General features: G+C 35.9%; 1 protein-coding gene and 1 long non-coding RNA gene across 2 annotated transcripts in view; one reads left to right on the top strand and one right to left on the bottom strand.

The window, feature by feature from the left end:
- Positions 1-56: 56 nt before the first annotated feature.
- On the top strand, positions 57-10,354 carry LOC139959178 (uncharacterized). The gene is made up of 2 exons (XR_011789974.1): positions 57-7,563; positions 7,989-10,354. It is a non-coding gene; the product is annotated as an uncharacterized lncRNA (long non-coding RNA).
- The window catches only part of LOC139959177 (polypeptide N-acetylgalactosaminyltransferase 1-like), a 62,166-nt gene continuing 47,358 nt past the window's right edge, over positions 9,169-23,976 (bottom strand). The window contains exons 7-11 of the mRNA XM_071956776.1: positions 17,736-17,853; positions 14,744-15,061; positions 13,307-13,405; positions 12,443-12,574; positions 9,169-11,205 (exon numbers count right to left, since the gene is read on the bottom strand). Of these exons, the coding sequence (XP_071812877.1) occupies positions 11,059-11,205; positions 12,443-12,574; positions 13,307-13,405; positions 14,744-15,061; positions 17,736-17,853 (814 nt within the window). The 3' untranslated portion in view covers positions 9,169-11,058. The remainder of the gene's footprint in view (positions 11,206-12,442; positions 12,575-13,306; positions 13,406-14,743; positions 15,062-17,735; positions 17,854-23,976) is intronic.

The raw sequence follows: 23,976 nt of genomic DNA, 5'->3' as shown, positions 1-23,976 counted from the left end.
TTCCCCTTTAGCAGCGCCGCTCCCCTAGTACCCAGACAACCCCCCCCCCCCCCACATCCTACCTTGGTAAATATGTGATTGTTACCTGTTGATGATACGGAAATGTAAGAAATCAAATGTTAAAACATCAACCCTCCCGGCCCCCAAAAGGGATCATCATGAAGTGGCCGAGAAGTGTGTCTGAGATTAAAGCAAAACCATATTGTGAGTTGAGCTTGACAAAGTTTTCGAAGCCACTTTTCAATACTTGCTCCCCGAAGCAAAACAATTACTTGACTAGTTTAAATACTGTTTTGGGAAACCTTTTCCAGATTGATTCTTGCACGATGTTACTAATTTGGTATGAATGTGTTTGGAAAACGAAATGTCGATTATTCTATCAAATTTTTTAATGGCTCATTCATTCAGATAAATTAATCACCACTCATCAATTGGTGAAATAAGCCTGACGAGAGGGGAGGGCCAGCGGGCTCTAAATTTGGAGTCCCGCGAATATATGGATGGACCAGGGAAGTATTAGATATGTGAATAGTACCTAAAGGGGCCGGTGACATAGTGTTTCCCGTTATCGATCATTCGGAAGGTTCACATCAAGTTAGACGAGTTCTGTGAAGACAAGGATGCCTTCGTGTAATACATTAGACCATAAATGGTATATTGAGCCCTAGGTGGTACAGTGGGCCCGATGCGGCCCTAAGAGGTACATTGAGCCAGAAGTGGTACATTGGACCCTAGGTGGCCCTAAGTAGTACATTGGGCCCTAGGTGGTAAGTTGCGACCTAAGTGGTACATTTGGCCATTTGTGTCCGTAAATGGTACATTGGGCCCTAGATTTACATTGAGGTCTAAGTGGTGCATTGAGCCCTAAGTGGTTCACTGGGGCCTAGGTGGTACATTGAGCCATAAGTGGTAAATTGGGACCTTGATGGTTCATTGAGCCCTAAGTGGTGCATTGGGCCCAAAGTGGAATAACACACATTGCTGCCTATTCCAAAATGAAGGGGTGGCGTCACTACAGTTGGCATTTATTGCTGACAAAAATGTTGGCTTTAATTAACCGTATTGGCATGTTAAAAATTAATAATTTGAGGTCAAGTGTCAAGGTTGAACAATAAACAATGCCTTAATGAAATTTTACATATTATTATTAACAATTTCCCTGAAAAAAACCCTCAAGGTTTGCACCACAAGTCAGCTCTGCATGGTTTGGCTGGTGTCACACCCTACACCCTTCTAAGTGATGCCCCTCAAGGTTGCACCACAAGTAGTGTCACACCCTACACCCTTCTTAGTGATGCCCTCAAGGTTTGCACCATAAGTCAGCTCTGCATGGTTTGACTGATGTCACACCCCACACCCTTCTTAGTGATACCCTGCTTCCAACTGTACTAGGATTTTAACAAAAGGAATTAACTGGTATCATTAGCATATAAAGTCAGTGTTATTATTTGGAATGTATGTTATTTGGGAGTCAGTACTGACCAAAACATTTGACTGCAAATTATATCGAATAGCTAATGTAAAAGCAACATCGCACCCACATCCGACATGATATTGCTCAAATTCCATCCCAAAGTCCCATAGCCAAACGTTACAGATCAGCCGATCTAATCACCCACTGGTACATAGATGACTAGGTAACCCCCCCTCCCCCAGCCCCATCATATGGAGTTACCCCTCTCAGACTGGTACTAAGGGATGGAACCATAGAGGACGGATGGGAGAAGCAGGATGGACAAGAAGTAATGGGTTATTGGAAAAACGAAAAATGAAGATCAAAAAAGTTGAAAGATTAAAGCTTTTTTTTTATTTTGATCTTCCTGTATAATACAGGCACAGTGTGGTGATGAAAGTATTCGGTTTATGAAAAATATCAGGAATAGATAATTAAGGAAACAAAACTTAAGCCCATTAAAAACAACTTTCACAAAGATATGATTTACCTAAGGAACATAGTCACTGATGAATAGATATAATTGACACATTGCAGACAGGATAATTTGGCTGCTACTTAGCTTAAGGTATGTTGTAGTATACTAAGCTCATTTCAACATATTATAAATCTTAAATAAAGGAAAAAATATTTAAAGGAATAAAAAAATCCTGCATTAAGTCTACTGGAATTAAAAATTGCAAAATATTTTGTTTAGAGTTTAGAAAGGAAGAAGAAGAAGAAAAAAAATTTTGCAAGAGCAATATTTAAAGGATGACTTTAGAATGATAAAATTAATTTTGATATGCTACAAGACCATTAGAAAAAAACACTTCTATCTGTCCAGCTGATATATCTGTACTACCTGCATGTTTGAGAAATGACCCTTTACACAGTTGATGTCCATCTGTTTAACACACAGACCACTGGCAACACAAAACTCAATGGGAAACAAGATCGCTTTGACCTCAAATGACATGTTTATGTGTTACAAATCTCCCCAGGACAAATAGTGTTGAATGCCACCAATGATGATCATTAGTTTATATGAAGTTAAAAGAAAATGTGTTGGTTGTGTTATTAGAATTATATATAAGAACATGAATTAACATTAAAAAAGGTGCACTGAGGAACCAACATTATCATCAATTTACTCTTTAAGGCTCAGTTCAGAGATTTAGAATACTTTAAAAGGAAATATCTTGAAAAGCAGCATACACTACAGAAACCATTACCAACTCTCCTTTTTCTTCTTTTTTTTTCCTTAGACATTGATATATTAAGACTAAAATTTTCCCTAAAGTCATCCTTTAATAAGTTACACATATATAAAGAATGGAGGCTCCATTGTTGTCTAGGCTATACATGTATAGCTGGTTGCAGTTAAACGTATAGAAAGAATGGAGGCTCCATTGTTGTCTAGGCTATACATGTATAGCTGGTTGCAGTTAAACGTGTAGAAAGAATGGAGGCTCCATTGTTGTCTAGGCTATACATGTATAGCTGGTTGCAGTTAAACGTATAGAAAGAATGGAGGCTTCATTGTTGTCTAGGCTATACATGTATAGCTGGTTGCAGTTAAACGTATAGAAAGAATGGAGGCTCCATTGTTGTCTAGGCTATACATGTATAGCTGGTTGCAGTTAAACGTATAGAAAGAATGGAGGCTCCATTGTTGTATAGGCTATACATGTATAGCTGGTTGCAGTTAAACGTATAGAAAGAATGGAGGCTCCATTGTTGTCTAGGCTATACATGTATAGCTGGTTGCAGTTAAACGTATAGAAAGAATGGAGGCTCCATTGTTGTCTAGGCTATACATGTATAGCTGGTTGCAGAGAATGCACTTAAGACTACACCAACAACAGACTAAATCTTAAAAATAAAGAAATACATCTTACAATTGATAAACACAAAGTTGGTCAAAGAAACCAACAATTCTCGACCATGTAAAGACAACTGATACATGATCTGACATTACCACATGTATTAGACTGCCTAACAACTCACAACATCTAGTAAATTTAATTACCATTTTGTATATATTGTGACCCCAGGGTGTGACTTCGGCTGTACATATAAATCCAATGGATAGCATACATTTTGTGATTTCAGGTTATCATTCTAATATCACTTACTATCATTTCAATAATAAATCTATACAAATTTAATGATATTCAAGAAAGTATCTACAAATGTTCAATTTGTATGCTCTGAATACTATTAATAAACCAAGGCAACAAGTCTGTGAATTATTGAGACCACAAGCACAACGGAAATTGGAGATTGTCCTTAGGAAAGAGTGAAACTTGAAAGTACAAACCCACAAGAATGGAGAATATTTGTAAGAACAATTAAATGGACGAGGAGGTGTCTTGCTCATAATAATATAATCTCTACCGTCATAGCTGTTCTAAGGTATTATGGATACTGATAGACTGTTGACTTCCTTTCTCATGAAAGTCATTTTTTAAACAGAGGGTGATATCACCAACATTGTCATCTTTATTTGATATCAAAACCATTTTGATATCAATACACAGGCTGAGTTACTTGATTACAGATCTCATGAGACACCAAAATTCATATCAATGAGAATATGCTTTACTTGAACCATTCCACTTACCATTTATCTCTTACGTATGTCCACAAAACAAGAGATACCATCTCAATGCAACACTACCCTGTCTCTTGTGATGTATGTGAGAAGAGAGCAGAAGGTAGGGGGGAGGAGGGGCATTATACTTAATATTGAACAATAAATGATACAGAATCATATATAAATGGAAGCTTCTCATTATTGAATGATGTAACCATGTACTATATACATATGAGCAAATAAATAATATACTGCAAAGAACAAAAAGTCATCAATAAACAAAGTAAAGAGATAGAAGTAGTTTTAAAGATACAAAACAGAGAAACAGAATTCCCAATTATTTTGTAACTATTTAACTCTGACATGACTTTAGAATTTCCTGTAACTTTCTTCTTACATATTTTATCTATAAAATAGCATTGCTAACCCCTTTTCACAAAGAGGTTCATATTTAGAAGCTGTTTTCAGATGACCCAGTTTTACCTGATGGAACCCTGCGAATATATATTCAAGTACCAAAGACATAATCTCAGAATTGTTTTATTTGATTCAACTAAAGACCTTCAAGGTAAATCAAAGCTAACCTTTCATTATTTACCAAACATAAAGTATTGTTCAATTGGAATGACATCCTTCACCTTCATCAAAGGCACAATAGAAATAAAGAGATTCTTTGAAACTGCATTTTGTATAAGGCTGTAAGCCACATTCTGACCAAGCTAACTGATATTATACAACACCTAATTATATTCCGGCCATTTGATTGGTCAATTGCTCGTCGATTGCATGCAAAATCCGCTCTATTGCACTCTATGAAATAGAACCATGTGTTATACTTTTTTGATAGCACTTTTTTCAATGGTAAGAGAGCAGAGAAACCTGTCTGTTCAAAACAATCTGTTGCATGAGTGCATTTTACATCCAATTATATCCAAATTTGAAGAATAATAAATGGTTTCCATTCGTGCAATAGTGCAAATATTTCATGAGTTGAAAGATGTAATTTGTTCCATTCAACTCGGCTGCGCCTCGTTGAATGGAACATTCCATCTTTCAACTCATGAAATATTTGCACTATTGCACTCATAACCATTTATTATTTGTATACTAACACATAATATGACCATCCAGCCATCAACTAAGACATCTATGTGTTTCCATGTTGACATATATGTATTTTTACAACTGTCTGGTTGTTAGTGACCTTTTGTACAGTTTAATCCAATACAGAAATGTTTGTGTCCAACATTCTTTATGATGTAATGTTATAATTTAACACTTACAAACCATTCCAAAGTTTGTTCTTTCTACACAACTGTGTCATTTGCTGGACCAATCCTTACAATTTATTGAACCATCATGTATGGCACCATCAAACTCGGTCAAACTCAATACAAAAGTTTTAAGTTGATATTTTGTCACCAAGGTGGGGCATCGCAGAATCATTAATCACCTTGTATCCATTCACACTTCCCAGTGTTATATAGTTACTCTGAGGGACATAAGGGTCAGGTATGATTATGTAAACCACTTCAGAGGGTTTATACTTATTATATGGGGCATTAACATCATATATGCAATATGGACTTTACCATCATTAATATACTTTACAAGACTCAAATATGACATGAAACTGGTTAATATACTTCAGAAGACCTAAAGTTATTATAAGAATATAAAATGTGGCAAAGAAAGGGATTACACAGTTCACTGTAGGTTTCTACTTGATACACAAGTGGCATCAACATATAGATTCATTAGTAAAAAATAAGGTGTATGATTATGCCAAGGGGACATTAAAAAAAAAAAAAACATTTTCACTTAGGACACTTGCTATAACTTTTAAAGTAAAAAAAAAACATTCACAATGGCTGGACTGCCTCATAGAAGCAAAGTGAACATGAAAGCTTAATTTTGCAATTATCTTAGCACTATGAACACATTGTCTAAAAGATGGACATTAAAGGAGTAACAAGATATAACATTATTCCTATACAACTCTTTACCCATTAGCCGGCCTATTTGTTCTATAAGGTTTATTTCAGACACAATGAGGGTAACCCTGTCAGACCTGGCAAGACTCCTCTCACTTCTGTGGTTAGATACCAACATCCACATGGTTAATACTCATGAATGGATCCACTTTGATTATTTCTTTGGAATCATTAATATTTCTATCAACTAGACTCAACGAGTTAAGATGGTAGAGTGATTGGGAATCTATCAGGTCTGCTTAAACGAACCCACAAACAAACAGGACTAACCAAAACTGCAGACAAGATTTATTTGTGAACAACACATCTTGAGGAGTTGTTACAACAATATTATCAAGCAAACTAAATGTTACCTTGGTTATATATGCATGAAGTCATCATCAAAAAAGAGGGAAAAAAAGGAAAAAGACATGTAGAAACTAATACAATATGGAGTTAAGCATGTGCAAAAGCAAAACAGATACAATGAAAAAAGCAAAGACAGAAAATAGTACAAGACAATGAAACAAAGAATAGGTTATGCTGTTAAGACAAATTAAGTACAGAGCATGTATACTATTGTCGTGCAGTTGAGTTAATCCATACTAATTCCTGATTTTTTATATTTCTGCCAATGACCAAACTGTAAGTAAGGAATCCTGGTTTCCATCTACACTCTTAGATTAAATTACCACTCTAAAATCAATGTATTTTTTAATTGAAATATCTCTTGTAAAAGAGTATATAAAGTTATGGCTAGAATAGGATTCAAACCAGTGACAACCATTAGTCTCTGGTTCCAATCCTGTTCTATCCATGAAATTCTTTGCTCTTTCCATTGTCTAAAGTTTCCCAGCCAGTTTTTCACTATTCCATTTACTTATATAATGAGAAATATCATATCAAAACAAACAACATAAGGTCCTAGCTATCTTCACAATTTCATTTTACTGTGCAAACCATTTGCCAAAGAATACGAACACCAGGAAGACAACAGAACATACAGACAATCCAAACAGATGAATATGAATGATACTGAGGCACAATATGGCTATAAATGGAAGGAGATGTGCACAGTACATCCCTATAATATCTGGATAAATAACATAATATTATAAAACAAATAATACATGCATATTCATTACACACCAATGTCAAGTTTCAATCACAAAGCATAACAATTTACAAGATACATTTATTTCCTTCCAAGAGCTAATATCATTTAAAAGTTCCCTAAGAGTAGAAGTGAGATCATTCCACTAAAGTTGGCATAAAGATGACTACATACACTTCAATGGTAACGGATGTAAGATACATTCTTGAGATCCCAAGACACACAATGCAGTACTACACGTTATACTAATATTATAGCTGGTCTATACTCCATATGCATCCTAGCAGCAGTTTGTAGCATGTGTGGTCTAGATTATACTAATATTATAGCTGGTCTATACTCCATATGCATCCTAGCAGCAGTTTGTAGCATGTGTGGTCTAGATTATACTAATATTATAGCTGGTCTATACTCCATATGTAATCCTAGCAGCAGTTAGTAGCATGTGTGGTCTAGATTATACTAATATTATAGATGGTCTATACTCCATATGCATCCTAGCAGTAATAGCATGTGTGGTCTAGATTATACTAATATTATAGCTGGTCTATACTCCATATGCATCCTAGCAGCAGTTTGTAGCATGTGTGGTCTAGATTATACTAATATTATAGCTGGTCTATACTCCATATGCATCCTAGCAGTAGTAGCATGTGTGGCCTAGATTATACTAATATTATAGCTGGTCTATACTCCATATGCATCCTAGCAGCAGTTAGTAGCATGTGTATTCTAGATTATACTAATATCATAGCTGTTCTATACTCCATATGTAATCCTAGCAGCAGTTAGTAGCATGTGTGGTCTAGATTATACTAATATCATAGCTGTTCTATACTCCATATGCATCCTAGCAGCAGTTAGTAGCAGTGTGGACAAGAGCTATGTGATTTATGTATTATCTAAAGATCCTATAAATGGTTCACAATGCTGACTCGATATCTAAAATACTTTATTTCTAACTTGTGGCTTCCAGGTAGATAGATCAGTGTTTGAGATTGATCAGTGGTTTGAGTTTCAAGCTAAAACCATAGTGCTGTAACATCAGCACAACTTCTTCATATTTAGTATATGCAAAAAGTTAGAAAAATGTTCATCCCTTAAAGAAACTTGCAGAAAGAAAGTGAAAATTACAAAACTATAGATGCATTGATGCAGCAGCATGGACAATACAACAGTTGAACTAAGATGAGCTATTCTGGTTTAGACTGCATTTTGCATAATATGTTGGCAATTTGCAACACAACATCACAAAACTAGTCACCAGTCAGGTGGCAATCCAATGGAGACTAATATCACAATAATAGTCACCAGTCAGGTGGCGATCCAATTGATACTGTTACATCACAATACTAGTCACCAGTCAGGTGGCAATCCAATTGATACTTGTATCACAATCATAGTCAGCAGTCAAGTGGCAATCCAATTGAGACATATCACAATAATAGTCACCAGTCAGATGGCAATCCAATTGATACTGTTACATCACAAATACTAGTCACCGGTCAGATGGCAATTTAATTGAGAATTACATCACAATAATAGTCACCAGTCAGATGGCAATCCAATTGATACTGTTACATCACAAATACTAGTCACCAGTCAGATGGCAATTTAATTGAGAATTACATCACAATAATAGTCACCAGTCAGGTGGCAATCCAACTGATACTTAAAGCACAATAATAGTCACCAGTCAGGTGGCAATCCAATTGATACTTATATCACAATACTAGTCACCAGTCAGGTGGCAATCCAATTGATACTTTTATATTTTCTACTTACACATACTACATCTGAGAGAAAGTAGAAATATAAGTTATAGGGTCTGACGTTTCAATCCTAACAGGACCTTCTTCAAAGGCAACCTGAAATGAAAACAGATTAAGGACACATTTCAACTAGACAGATAACTAACTTGGACCAATCACCAATGAATAGAGTAAACAAAGACGAAACAATGGAGATGAAAATGGCTATGAAGTTAAACCGGGCAGAGGGGAGTAACAATGTGAATTACTATTCGTTGACTATGTTTTTCTTTGTTCAGTGGATAATTCAACCGCCTGCAATTTCATGTAACTACTTTAAGAGGAAGTTAATTCATACTTTTGAATTAAGAAAGACAAAGAGAAGCTGCAGACACATAACTTATTACTAAAATAACTTTAACTCCTACTATGACCCATTTAACAGAATACATTCACATACATACACACACACACATACATACATACATACATAATACATACATACATACATACATGGTAGGGTGGTCATTCTTATGTAACATTTCTCAGCACAAGCACACACAAAATGTAATACTGGTAAACTTGGTGCCAAAATCTTCTTGCAGGCTACAAACAATATGGCTGTCTTTTGCTGTCAAGAAATGTATTTTGTAGAACTATTCCTTTAGTATTGATGTCACATTCTGCAATATTTTTTCAGGTAAAGGAGAGGTAGTCCTGTTATCGGTCAATAATAAGAACTTCAATTCACCGAAATCAATTTAACTATAAGAAAAGATTAATGATTTAGACTAAATACTTGATGAAGAACTAAAAATTGATAAGCTAAAGGACACACACTATTAAACACACTGACAATCTGCAGGGTTTAAAACATTTGATATGCAAACACCACAAGGATCATCAAGAGTAAATTGCTTTTCTATCCCCAAACCAATCAAGGTAGCTACACTTAATCAGCATATCATAAAGATTCATACAAAAAAAAAATAGACATTTTGATATCTTTAATATAGACTTCAACAGCCCAAACTAATGAAATCATGAAAGATCTTTAAAAAACATTACGCTCAAATTGAAAGCTTACAAAAACATCTACTGAGGCTATAACTTATTTGTAGAAATCAACCTTGATGAATGAAAAGAAATGCTGTACCAATTTTATCAAGATATGTGGATATGAGAACAAGTCAAGTGCGGACTGGTCTTGATGTACCAAGTAATAAGAAAACAGCAACCAATACAATCACCCAGGTACATGAGATAAAACATCAAGATTGTAACATGACTAACTATGAAGCTTTCCCATCAAGTCCTCCCGTCATACATAGTTACTGAGAAATTTACCAATATAGTCTTTATATTGTTGTAAGTGCTATATATGCTCTGAAAGGGGGAAAAATAACACATATGTAGATTATTTTACAATGTATATATATATACCTTTTCAGATTTCCTATGAGTAAATAAATGCCAAAAAAAAAATAAAGAAGGAAAGCAATTCAATACAAATCCGAATTGTTTTTTGGACTTGGAATCACATACACATAACGCTTTTGTTCGGTGGATTCAAATATCTTTATACAGCCTTGAAACACCCAACCATAAAATATTGCTGTTTATTAACTCTTTCTGAAAGGCATCTACATCATTATGTGTCTTGTTCTTTTTATTCACCAGTTCTTTGCACTGTTAAGAACATGAACTGATGATATCGGCTCATTCCTGGCAGTAATTCAGGTTCAATTCCCAGCATGCAACAGTCCACCAACAGTAGTATTTAAACCAATGAAACAGTGGCCACATCATGGAATCAATCCTATCCATGAAGTGATCAACTCAGGCACTGCTGACAGTGCAGGATCTGACATATGAAATTACGCAGACCGATCCATATTTCTTTCGACCCATTGCACATCAGCCCGTACATGGAGCTGGACTATTAGAGAGGCACTGAACAGGATGATCTCACATCTCGAGGGGACTACGACAGAAAACAGCTCCGTAGAGCAAATTTGTAACGTTCAACAATTGAAAATCTGTGGATACATTACCACAAATTCACCTTTTGAATAGAGATGTCAAGGCACAATGGATACTAATAGAAACATGAAATGAAGACAAGAGGTGCACTCAGAGATGTCAGAGATGAGCTTGGCATCAGCAGCTTTATGAGGAGGCTGGGGTCACTATGCACCCTGAGGAGACAGCCACGTCATGTTCTTTAGTTCCCATTGTTGTGAGAGGTGACCATTACAAGGTTTTACAGATGGTTCATCGTGAGCCTTTTCTGATGTATCCAAACATAACCCACTGCTGTGCTTAATTTCTTTTGTCTGCAAATGAAAATAATGTCATGTTAAAGTTGTCAGTCAGAATTGACAGTGTGGAATTTCTTCATAGTATGTTCAAAGTTAGTCATGTAGCATAGATTAATATGAATGAAGAGAAGGGAAAAGTCACATTTCTTTCAGTCAAGGAACAGATCTAGGTCTGTACAACTGCACACAGAAAGAAGACTTGATGGCCTTTCATTAATGAGGTACCATCTGCATTGGAGTCAATGTCATGCTTAATAAATATAAATGGGATTGATTGTGATCATGTGGAACACATGAAACACAAATGGATACTTTGGCAAGATTGGAAAGCAAACTATTATGATAAAGAGCAATTCCATTGACTTCTGCATCAATATGCATCTCTTCCCTATATCATACTATTGAATTGAAAGGTCCACCCCCACCCCCCTCCAAAAAAAAAAAACTAGCGCAGGGGCATCCAGAACAAAAACAATTCAAAATGTAGCAATAATTGAATACAAAATTATTTAAATGCATTGTTTTTAACTGGCCATTAATTATTCATTTATGGGATGATTTGTTTATGGCTATGATCACAATACAACCAATTTGATCTGCTGGTTATGAACTAAATGATCTGTCCACTAATTGTCACAATGTTGCCTTCCTTTGTCTTTAGCAATCATGAATAGGTTGACATCAGAAGTGACAGGTATCTTTGGATAAGCTGAAGAAACTTTGATGATACCATTGAGTAGTAAAATTAATGAAACCATCATCCAGTAGCTCCACCTCTCTCTCTGCCAGTACATAGTAAAATTACTGTGAAATGCTGCATATCTTCCTTGTAGCAGGTCCAGGGTATGTAAGCTACCATTGAGTTCTTTACAGTACATGTAATTGTGAGGAAGGGTGATTCATTGCTTACAAACAAAAAGAGTCACATTTGATGAAGAAAAAGTGAGAAAAAAACAGAATTCATTAGCACCTTTCAAGTAAATGCAATTTTCTTTTTATCACTATCAAGTGTTGAAACTATTAAGCTTCTGTGCACAATAACTGTGATTCATCTTTGCACCTGTGTAGCAATCTGATTATTTTGGGTACCATAGTTCCGGCGGTAAACTATTTCCTGCTTTGATATTCATCTTTCTCTTGCATCTCTGCCTGAGCCCATCCTTTGTGAGATGGAATGCTCTTTAGTGTGTAAAAATATTGTTTTTAAGCAATTCCATATGATGGCTTGACATAAATGTGAGTTTGAACTTACTTTGTCACTGTACATCCATTGTTGGTTTCCTCCTTGTTGATGACATGATAACATCATGACTGGACCTCCCCTTGCAACATCCAAGCATGCTTCATCGTGACGAAGTTCATTTAGGGAAGTCAGTGCCCAAATCTGAGAAAAATTAGTGAGAACAGTTAAACACACAGGTGGAGGCAGGAAACTTGTCAATAAAGTGAGTACACTTACTTTAATTTCTCTTAGATCAAAATTGTCAGCAAGCTATACCAACCTTACTAAGCAGTATTATCAATCTACTAAAGTGACTTGGTCATACCAGTCAGCACACTAGACCAACCTTACTAATCGGAATTTCAATCTACTTCAGTGACTTGGTCAAACCAGTCAGCACACTAGACCAACCTCACTAAGCAGTATTATCAATCTACTAAAGTAATACCAATCAACAATCTAGACCAACCTTACTCATTGGAATTTCAATCTACTTAAGTGACTTAGTCATACCATGCAGCACATTGGACCAACCTTACTATTAAAGTAGTATTTCAATCTAAAAGTGACTTGGTCAAACCAGTCAGCACACTAGACTTATCTCACTAAGCAGTATTTCAACCTTACTATTAAAGTAGTATTTCAATCTACTTAAGTGACTTGGTCATACCGACCAGCACACTAGATTGATCAACTTTTCCATATAGTGATTAAATCTACTTAAATGTCTTGTTAATGTACACAAGAGCAACCACAATGGTCTGCTATAATAACTTGATCACACCAGTCATTGGATCACAGTACTTAAACTTAATCCATAAAAATATTGAAGTATTCTACCAATATGATGAGTTATATTCACATCTCAGTAAACACAGTTGTTTAGATACTTACCTGGTTGCCACCCTGACCGTGGCAGCCAAACAGTCCAACTTTATTGCCTGGATCCCTCATCATGGTGTCAAGGCACTGCTGGGATGCCATGTTTCGGACCTGAGTGAAAGGAAATCACCAAACTTCTGTTGTGGCACAGTCTTACTTAGGGAATATGGGTAATAGCTAATTATTTCTATATGTCAAAGATTAGTCAGAGAAAGGAAAGGGCATGCTACGACATTCTGAATCATGTTCCATCTATTAATAAATGATTAAAGTCTGCAAGAGTCATCGCAAATAAGATAACAGTTCAATAGTTGAAATTACAAATTGCATGACGCATTAATAGAACTCAATTTGAAAATTCATGCAGCTATAAAAATGATCACTACTGTTTGTAAGTTTGTCTGAAGCACTATCCCTGAGTTACCAAGTGGCATTGATTATGTGTTATTTTTTCTGAAAAGAATCTTCAGTGAATGAGATCAGTATATGCTAAGAACCTGTGACAATGGTGTCTCACATGGCCTATTCTCAATCATGAAAACTTCACATCTAGGAATAGCCATATGTCTTTTATGAAACTGAGTCAACAGAAGGTAATGATGTCTTGATAGCATTACAATTGTTCCTTTGTAAGCTATGAAACTCATGAAGATTGAATTTTCGAAAAATTGTTGTGAAAATCACACTAAAAACAAAAGGCACAAAGGCTGACTAATTGAAAAACCTGTCTAAACAGGTACTAGAGTAATAAACATTTTGCATAAGATATTTGCTAATATTATCAAAGAAACGTCTGACAAACAACCAGATGCCTAATGAAGAATACTCCAGAGATAATAAGTCAATACCAGATCTCTTTCACTGTATGATGTACTGTAGGTACAAGTATAACCATTACATCCCCTACTAGTAACCATCATTTAAGGTTAATAGCAATATGATGTACTGTAGGTACATGCATAACCATCACATCCCCTACTTGTAACTAGTATTTAAGGTTAACAGCAATTCTGTACTGCCATTATTTCTGTAACTTGATGAAACAATCAAACAGAGAGACAAAACAGATTTAACTTTGACATTGACAGTTCTAGTTTGATTTCAATTGCTGTTTCTTTAAGAATCAGGTATAGGGCATTGCATTTAATTATAACCAAGTAATTACTATTGACCTTCAGTCATTCTGTCAGATAAGGAAGAATCAAACTGAAACTACCTATCATCTTACTGTGGTGATGCAAACTTGAAATAGATTACACGATGACGGCACTTCCTTCATTTAAAATACAAAATTCTTCCTTAAAAAGTGGTATGACAAGCCCATGTAATGAACAAGATGCATAACCCAATATCTGCTCTCTAGCTACTCATTAATTCAACAGCTGGAAAGAAAGGGCTTACGAACAGTTCCAACAGAGCAAATAAAAGTAAAGAAAACAAAAAGCTCACCTCTCCCATAACCTTGTAATTGACAGGCCAGGAGGATTCTGGATAGATGTTCTCTAAGTACCACTTAAACGACTGACAGTTCAACTTCTTCCTGAGAGCCAGACGTTCAGTGAGATCTCCTGGATCTGTTTTAGCGACTCCTGGAGATATTCTGTAGTAAAAATTCTTATACTCGTCCAGCCAGACTTCTGCGAGACGTTTGTTGTTTTTGTTGACATAGTTGGTTCCAGGAGGGAAGTGGTAGGGAGACTTCTTACGGAACACATGGCCAACATGAGAGCAAGGGATGAACTCCAGGGATCCTCCACACATCCAAAGCTGGAGCAGGAAAGAGAGAGGGAAAAAAAAAGAAAATTACTCATTTTAGCAGATAAACATACTAAGGGAATCTTCTTTAACCATATATGATATAGAAGAATATCATGAAAGCATACTGTATTACATGTATTAATGGTATGAAGAGAAACCATCAAGAATTGGGTTCCAAATACAACCTTCAACCATCAAGCATGATGATTGCAACAACCAATTAATTGAAAAATTCAGCTCAGGGATAGAGGAGGTTTGCAGTTTAAGTTTCTCGATATCAACTGCCAGAATTAAATTATCAATGCTTTTGTTCTTTCTTCATAAGCATTCTTCTAGAATTCCAATCAAGCATACCAATGGGTAAAAATAAAGCAACCATGCGATTTATGTGCATATTTAAGACATTACAGAGACTTAAATTTTACCAGATGTACTTCAGTATATTCCACCTGCTTTAGGAAGCTAGTGTCACAATTTTATTTTATCCAAAACCTTTTAATCAGTGTTTATTGCATCATGATAATGATAATTTATGCTGTTTTTCTTACTTGACAATTATGTAAGGCTTGGTGCATCTGCTACAAATGTTTTGAGGCTTTGCTTAAATGGCTATGAATGATTCAAATTGTGACAGCATTGAGCATCTATAGTTACTAACTAGAGACTCGAGTGTTCTTGCATTTATAACAGAAAAACATAACACTGAACAACAACCAGATACTTTAATTAAAAGACTCGACTCAACTGATTTTCAAGCATTTCATTTCCTGTATTCTTTGGACCAATGAAATGGTTAACAAGTTGTTGCAAAGTTAATGTTCTTCTGTTCAACGTCTAACTCAAATGATCTTGAAGATGCGCTTCTTCATCTATATACTACTTTCAATGTTCGCAATAATTTCAAAACTTTTGTCATAAATGTTTCTTTACGTCATCAACAAATATTAATTCATTTACTACATGCTGTGGGCGGATGCATATGATATAATTAATGCAGAAAGTTCCAGGAACTTTCATAAATTATAGCACCTCCTCAATACCTTAAACAGCTGAAACTATTAGCCTTACAGGTCTACGGTCATATATGAACAACATTGTCCTGACCACTCTAATAGGCATTAGAAATCATGAAAATAGCTGCAAGTCCCATTAAAATCCATCAAAGATTGACCATTTTACAAGTCATTTCTCAATTCTAGTTTTGTTTATATGAATAAACAATTAGCTACTTACCCACATTGATGATTTAAAGGGAGTGACTGCCTATTTTTCTGTTATGTTATTCCTTTGTTTTTACATCCTTTGTTTCAAGGACACTGAACACAAGTTTAAGGCCTAAGGTGACTGTTTGAAATATTTGATTCTCTTCTTTGAAAAGAAGAACATCACATTATTTAAATGATATAAGTGAGTTGATAATTAGGGGTTAACTTGTAGCGGGTTCGCCACCGGCTGTTACGCCCCCTATTTTTCGGCCGAATCGTCGCTACAACGTTTCTCCGGAAGCAAGATTCGTTAAACAAACGTTTCCTTTGTTTAATCGTCGCGACAACGTGGACGAATCGTAGAAGCAACGTTTCCTTCGTTTAGTTTATTTGTTCCTTATGTTTCACCACACTCGCCGCCTCGCTGGCACTGAGTTAACACCTACATAGGTACGATCGCTCAGCTGTAAATTTCATTGTTTCGCTTTCTCATTCGGATTACTCTTATCCATCGTTTTATTAGTTCTATGGAGATTTATCTATACGGAACTTTTATCTACCATTTATTCTCTTCTATGGAGATTTATCTATACGGAACTTTTATCTACCAATTATTCTTTTCTACGGAGATTTCGGGACTGTGGTAATTTTTATTCACAGATACTCCAGTTTTAATAATCGTTTCGACCTATGCCAGCTAATTTATTGGGTGAGTTCAAATATATTCATTTTTACTTCCCCTAAAAACTTATTAAGGCCTAATATAAGAGATTTTGACCAGCGCAACACTCCATGTCATAGTTTGCACATATTTAATGAGTTTCCCAGATTTACCAAAACTTCAAATGTGTATATCTTGAACGCGAAAAGAACTTTTCGAAATTATCAACAGACTTTTGAATAAGATTATCACACACAACAAATGAATACTGAATATGGGGCAAATTGGCTAGGTGTCCATAGTACTTTAAGCTTGAAAGCTTCATAACCTTATACACACAGCTAAGAAGCTAAAGCTTAAGGAAGCCAGCCATTAAAAGTAAAATAAACAACAAAAAGTCCATCAGAGGTTATCAAGTCCTTGAGACAGATGTGTTTTCAATGTACACATTTCAATAATCTTTCATACGCATGGAAAGATTTTGCAGGAAGAGTTTCTCTATACTCATCCAACACTGTGTTGAAGGTTAATGAAATATCTCGACTCACAACATTTCCATTTGCTTATATTCTTGATATGGAAAGCATGATGATCCGTTGAAGTGATAGAAAAAGGCTGGAGTAACGTGTGATAAAGATGTTACAAACTTCCATATTACCCTGATTATATTATTTATTATGATATTATGTTTATATTATGTTATGTTATGTTTTTATATCATGTTATGTTATTATGTTATATTATATTTATTATTATATTATGCAACCTTCCCAGCTTCTCACTCCTCTCTAGCAACAGTAGCCAATAAACAACAAACCTTGAAGGATAACTCCAGGTTTTCCCCTCCCCAGATACTGTATCCAGGATCATATAGACCGAGCTCTTCAAAGTATTCCTTGTCAATTGCAAACAATCCTCCTGCCATTGTTGGAGATCTGAAAGGCAAAGAAAAATAAGAGTTAAGTTAAAGCTTGCAGAACTTTATCTTATCAGCAGAGATGTAGCAGGATTGGACTATAGGATAGTTCTTTTAACAGATATCTAGATATAAATCACTTCTGTACCAAAGCCGTAAGGACATGGATCATAAACAGATGCTGTAAAATGAGTTGACAATTTACCAAATGCATGCATTATTAAAACACAATACAGGACAAATCCTACAGTATAATATATATGACAGAGGTGTGTAGAGGAGATAATGAAAACCTATACACAGACCATCATCCAGGTATAAAGGACCACAAGGGTGATCAAATCATAAAATCTGATCAAATCTAAACAAACCGTCCCTTCATTAAACTTTTAAGCCCAAACTTGTGTGTCTACAATGGCCTCCTGTAACATTAAAATAAGCAAAAGCAAACCCCCAGCCCCCGTCCCCGCCCCCCCCAAAAAAACAGGGATGTATTCCATACCATGAATATGTGTTTTAGTGCAATGTAGCATGCTGTGAGCCTAATGGCATCTAATGCAAATAAGTATCCTCTTAAAATATGCATCTCATACTAATGTAAAGAGAAACAACGTCGATTCATGCATCGGTTTCAGCATACTTGTAGTGTACAACATGTAGTGTTTACACGGGTCCAAAAATCGGGAACCGGGTACCCGAGAGCCGTTACCCATCGGGTATCCGGGAAAAAATTGTTTACCCCTCGTGTATCACGATTTTCAAGAAATTACATGTTGGATGCTGTAATAAATGCATTATATTCTCTACTGACAATGTTTTCATGTTCAAATACGTAGGTGTAAGATAAGGTATATTTAAAGCCTTCCTCAATAATTTCTACTTGCTTTTGTTTCTTTCATTAACTTGTTAATAAATAAATAAATTATTTAATTATAATTAGCATTACTACTAACATTGCACTGCCACCGCTGCTTATGCTTGCTCGTGCACGTCTATTGTTTCAAACCATATAAATATTAAATTTAGCTCTTAAACAGTTGTTACAACTACTATCTATTATGCAGGCCCAGGTTTCGCATTAGCCGCGAGATTGCGCGATTTGCGCAATTTGATCACATTTGGAAAAAGCCAAATTATTTTTAGTTATCCCATCTATAATCCATAAACATGTCGTAAAATTCCTTGTCAGCCTTTCCTTCTATAAAATAAACGAATGAATAAATAATAATTACTTCCACATGGTAGCCTAACACCACACTAAGTCAATGGGAAATCTGCCTAACCATCCATTTGCTTCCATTTTATTTTTTTAAAACAATCAAACTTTGCATAGGATTCGGGTAATAAATTAGGAACCAGGTAGTATCGCGTCGGGCGGGTACCCGGATAACCCGTGCAAACACTAACAATATGGCTCACGAGAAAAACAGTACCACATATATGAACTGTTATGAATAGTTTAGATAGCTTGATACTTAGGATGTACACTTCTTACACTTTGTTTCTTAAATGGTACAGTAGTTCATAAAGTAGGTTGTGAGTGATTTATGTTATATATGGAATACATGTTTAAGTATAAGTTCTTATTAGTGGTGTTCACAAATTCACAAACTACCTTCATTGATCACGCATCTCGGTGACATATTTTAAAGTATTTTTCCTGGTTGTCTTACAAATGTTTGGTTTCTGAATAGCCAATTTTGTTGTCCAAACAAGTGTTGCAAAATAACAAAGAATGACCAATATGTACACTGTAGGAGATATGTGTAGGTTTGGTGAATAGAACACAGATATGAAAACTTTAGGAGAGATGTGTAGGTTTGGTGAATAGAACACCAATATGTACACTGTAGGAGAGATGTGTAGGCTTGATGAATAGAACACCTAAATGTACACTGTAGGAGAGATGTGTAGGTTTGGTGAATAGAACACCGATATGTACACTGTAGGAGAGATGTTTAGGGTTTGGTGAATAGAACGCTTTCTGGTCACTTCGCCCAACAACCACTTCGCCCAACCAGCCTGGTCATTTCGGCCAACCAGCCTGGTCATTTCGCCCAAGCAGCATGGTCATTTCACCCAACCAGCCTGGTCATTTCGCCCAACCATTTTTTTACTGATATTCAGTCAGAATAATATTACTATTTCTATTTCACTAGTTCAATTGATTTATTTTGGGTAAAATTACTTTGTGGTAGGTAAATAAAGTGAGGTCCGCTCGATACCGATCGGAGTCTGAGCAGTTATTTCGGGTATAATGAGAGGATTACACTACTTTAGGCGTTTACGCATACAATGGAAGTTATATTATTATACAAACAAAGGGGAATCGGTGTGGAATAATATCACCGTTTCTATTTCACTAGTTCAATTGATTTATTTTGGGTAATATTACTTTGTGGTAGGTAAATAAAGTGAGGTCCGCTCGATATCGATCAGAGTCTGAGCAGTTATATCTGGTATAATGGGAAGATTACACTACTTTAGGCGTTTACGCATACAATGGAAGTTATATTATTATACAAAAAAAGGGGAATCGGTGTGGAATAATATCACTGTTTCTATTTCACTAGTTCAATTTGATTTATTTTGGGTTATATTATTGGTAGGTAAATAATATTCAGTTTGTATCCAGTAACGTTAACAATTCCCGAACGTTTCATTTGAAGTATAATATTTAATCAAGGTTGGGCGAAATGACCAGGCTGGTCGGGCGAAATGACCAGGCTGGTTGGGCAAAATGGTAAGGTTGGGCGAAATGGCAGTTGGCCGAAATGGTTGTTGGGCGAAGTGACCAGCTTCCAATAGAACACTGATATGTACACTGTAGGAGAGATGTGTAGGTTTGGTGAATAGAACACCAATATGTACACTGTAGGAGAGATGTGTAGGTTTGGTGAATAGAACACCAATACAGGTATGTACACTATAGGAGGTATGTGTAGGTTGGATGACTTGAACAACAGCTTGGTGCCGGTAAAACCTTATAACTGTTATTACAGGCCTACCATTCTTTGTTTTATTTCGTATCTTGAAAGTGATTGAGTAATAAAAATTTATCATTTTTTGTGGACAAATATTATTGCATGTTTTCGCATTTTCCCACTTTTATGACTGAACTAATGCCATCCATACAATTTAGCTAATAAAATTTATCAAGAAGTAGGAAGAGCTAATTAGTAAACAAAACTGTACAATATATAAATCTGATTCTGCTTAACATTCTCCTCAAAGTCGTTAAAAGCGAACAATTCAAGTTTTATAACACTTCACCGAATCTACCATATAGTTTCAAAGTGAACATTTTAACAGATCCCAGGAATCAGACAGGACAAATTAGATCCAAAATACATGTTATAATTTCTTTAATCATATTTAATTGTATCTAAATGACAGAAATATAGGAGCACATTTCCATTCAACAACTGTCAAATTGTTTGCTCAACAGTTAGATTCCTGCTCAGGCTAGAAGACAGAAGATTAAACAAGAAAGGAAAAGGGAAGTAAAACAGGTAGTTATTAATTAGAAGTCAGTGCTCAACTACTGACAAACAGGATAACATATCTAACCATGCTGCAGACATTAATTCAAGTATGACTCCTGTGACCAGAAACTGAAAGCTTTGTGATTCTTTACAACACTAAAATGAGAATATTTAATAGTAAACTGTATACAAGGTATTTAAGTTTTGACTATCTGTTGTCAATAAGATACTTGAATAAGATACTTGCATTTCAGTGGACCTACTGTACATATCAAGTATGACGTTATAACTCTTCCAGTTATGTCTTTACCCATTTATAATATAATAATATTTATAATATATTACCATTTGATCTTTATTCACCCCAAATGTCTTCAGACTTTCGAGCTCTGTTGACCTCAAGTGACCTTTGACTTCATACAAGAACCAAAGTGTTCTTGTATGCACTAAGGTGGCTCCTTCTATTTCATGCTTTCAATTTCATGCAATCTCCACTTTTGGGTTTTCATGGGTACAAAGTTTTCAAGCTTAGACCTCAGGCATAGTAGCATCAGAAATGATTGTCTTACCTAACAGGCATAGTAGCATCAGGAATGTTTGTCTTACCTAACAGGCATAGTAGCATCAGGAATGTTTGCCTTACCTAACAGGCATAGTAGCATCAGGAATGTTTGTCTTACCAAACAGGCATAGTAGCATCAGGAATGTTTGTCTTACCTAACAGGCATAGTAGCATCAGAAATGTTTGTCTTACCTAACAGGCATAGTAGCATCAGGAATGTTTGCCTTACCTAACAGGCATAGTAGCATCAGGAATGTTTGTCTTACCTAACAGGCATAGAAGCGTCAGGAATGTTTGTCTTACCTAACAGGCATAGTAGCATCAGAAATGTTTGTCTTACCTAACAGGCATAGTAGCATCAGAAATGTTTGCCTTACCTAACAGGCATAGTAGCATCAGAAATGTTTGTCTTACCTAACAGGCATAGTAGCATCAGGAATGTTTGCCTTACCTAACAGGCATAGTAGCATCAGGAATGTTTGCCTTACCTAACAGGCATAGTAGCATCAGAAATGATTGTCTTACCTAACAGGCATAGTAGCATCAGGAATGTTTGTCTTACCTAACAGGCATAGTACCATCAGAAATGTTTGCCTTACCTAACAGGCATAGTAGCATCAGGAATGTTTGTCTTACCTACCAGGCATAGTAGCATCAGAAATGTTTGTCTTACCTAACAGGCATAGTAGCATCAGGAATGTTTGTCTTACCTACCAGGCATAGTAGCATCAGGAATGTTTGTCTTACCTAACAGGCATAGTACCATCAGAAATGTTTGCCTTACCTAACAGGCATAGTAGCATCAGAAATGTTTGTCTTACCTAACAGGCATAGTACCATCAGGAATGTTTGCCTTACCTAACAGGCATAGTAGCATCAGAAATGTTTGTCTTACCTAACAGGCATAGTAGCATCAGAAATGTTTGCCTTACCTAACAGGCATAGTAGCATCAGAAATGTTTGTCTTACCTACCAGGCATAGTAGCATCAGAAATGATTGTCTTACCTAACAGGCATAGTAGCATCAGGAATGTTTGCCTTACCTAACAGGCATAGTACCATCAGAAATGTTTGTCTTACCTAACAGGCATAGTAGCATCAGGAATGTTTGTCTTACCTAACATGCATAGTAGCATCAGGAATGTTTGCCTTACCTAACAGGCATAGTACCATCAGAAATGTTTGTCTTACCTAACATGCATAGTAGCATCAGGAATGTTTGCCTTACCTAACAGGCATAGTAGCATCAGAAATGTTTGCCTTACCTAACAGGCATAGTAGCATCAGGAATGTTTGCCTTACCTAACAGGCATAGTACCATCAGAAATGTTTGTCTTACCTAACAGGCATAGTAGCATCAGGAATGTTTGTCTTACCTAACATGCATAGTAGCATCAGGAATGTTTGCCTTACCTAACAGGCATAGTAGCATCAGAAATGTTTGTCTTACCTAACAGGCATAGTACCATCAGAAATGTTTGTCTTACCTAACAGGCATAGTACCATCAGAAATGTTTGTCTTACCTAACAGGCATAGTACCATCAGAAATGTTTGTCTTACCTAACATGCATAGTAGCATCAGAAATGTTTGTCTTACCTAACATGCATAGTAGCATCAGAAATGTTTGTCTTACCTAACAGGCATAGTACCATCAGAAATGTTTGTCTTACCTAACATGCATAGTAGCATCAGAAATGTTTGTCTTACCTAACATGCATAGTAGCATCAGAAATGTTTGTCTTACCTAACATGCATAGTAGCATCAGAAATGTTTGTCTTACCTAACAGGCATAGTACCATCAGAAATGTTTGTCTTACCTAACATGCATAGTAGCATCAGAAATGTTTGTCTTACCTAACATGCATAGTAGCATCAGAAATGTTTGTCTTACCTAACATGCATAGTAGCATCAGAAATGTTTGTCTTACCTAACAGGCATAGTACCATCAGAAATGTTTGTCTTACCTAACATGCATAGTAGCATCAGAAATGTTTGTCTTACCTAACAGGCATAGTACCATCAGAAATGTTTGTCTTACCTAACAGGCATAGTAGCATCAGAAATGTTTGTCTTACCTAACAGGCATAGTAG

Source organism: Apostichopus japonicus, chromosome 18 (assembly GCF_037975245.1).
Source record: "Apostichopus japonicus isolate 1M-3 chromosome 18, ASM3797524v1, whole genome shotgun sequence".
Classification (NCBI taxonomy): Eukaryota; Metazoa; Echinodermata; class Holothuroidea; order Aspidochirotida; family Stichopodidae; genus Apostichopus; species Apostichopus japonicus.
Note: the sequence above shows the minus strand (reverse complement) of the source record. Positions and strands in the feature narration are given on the sequence as shown.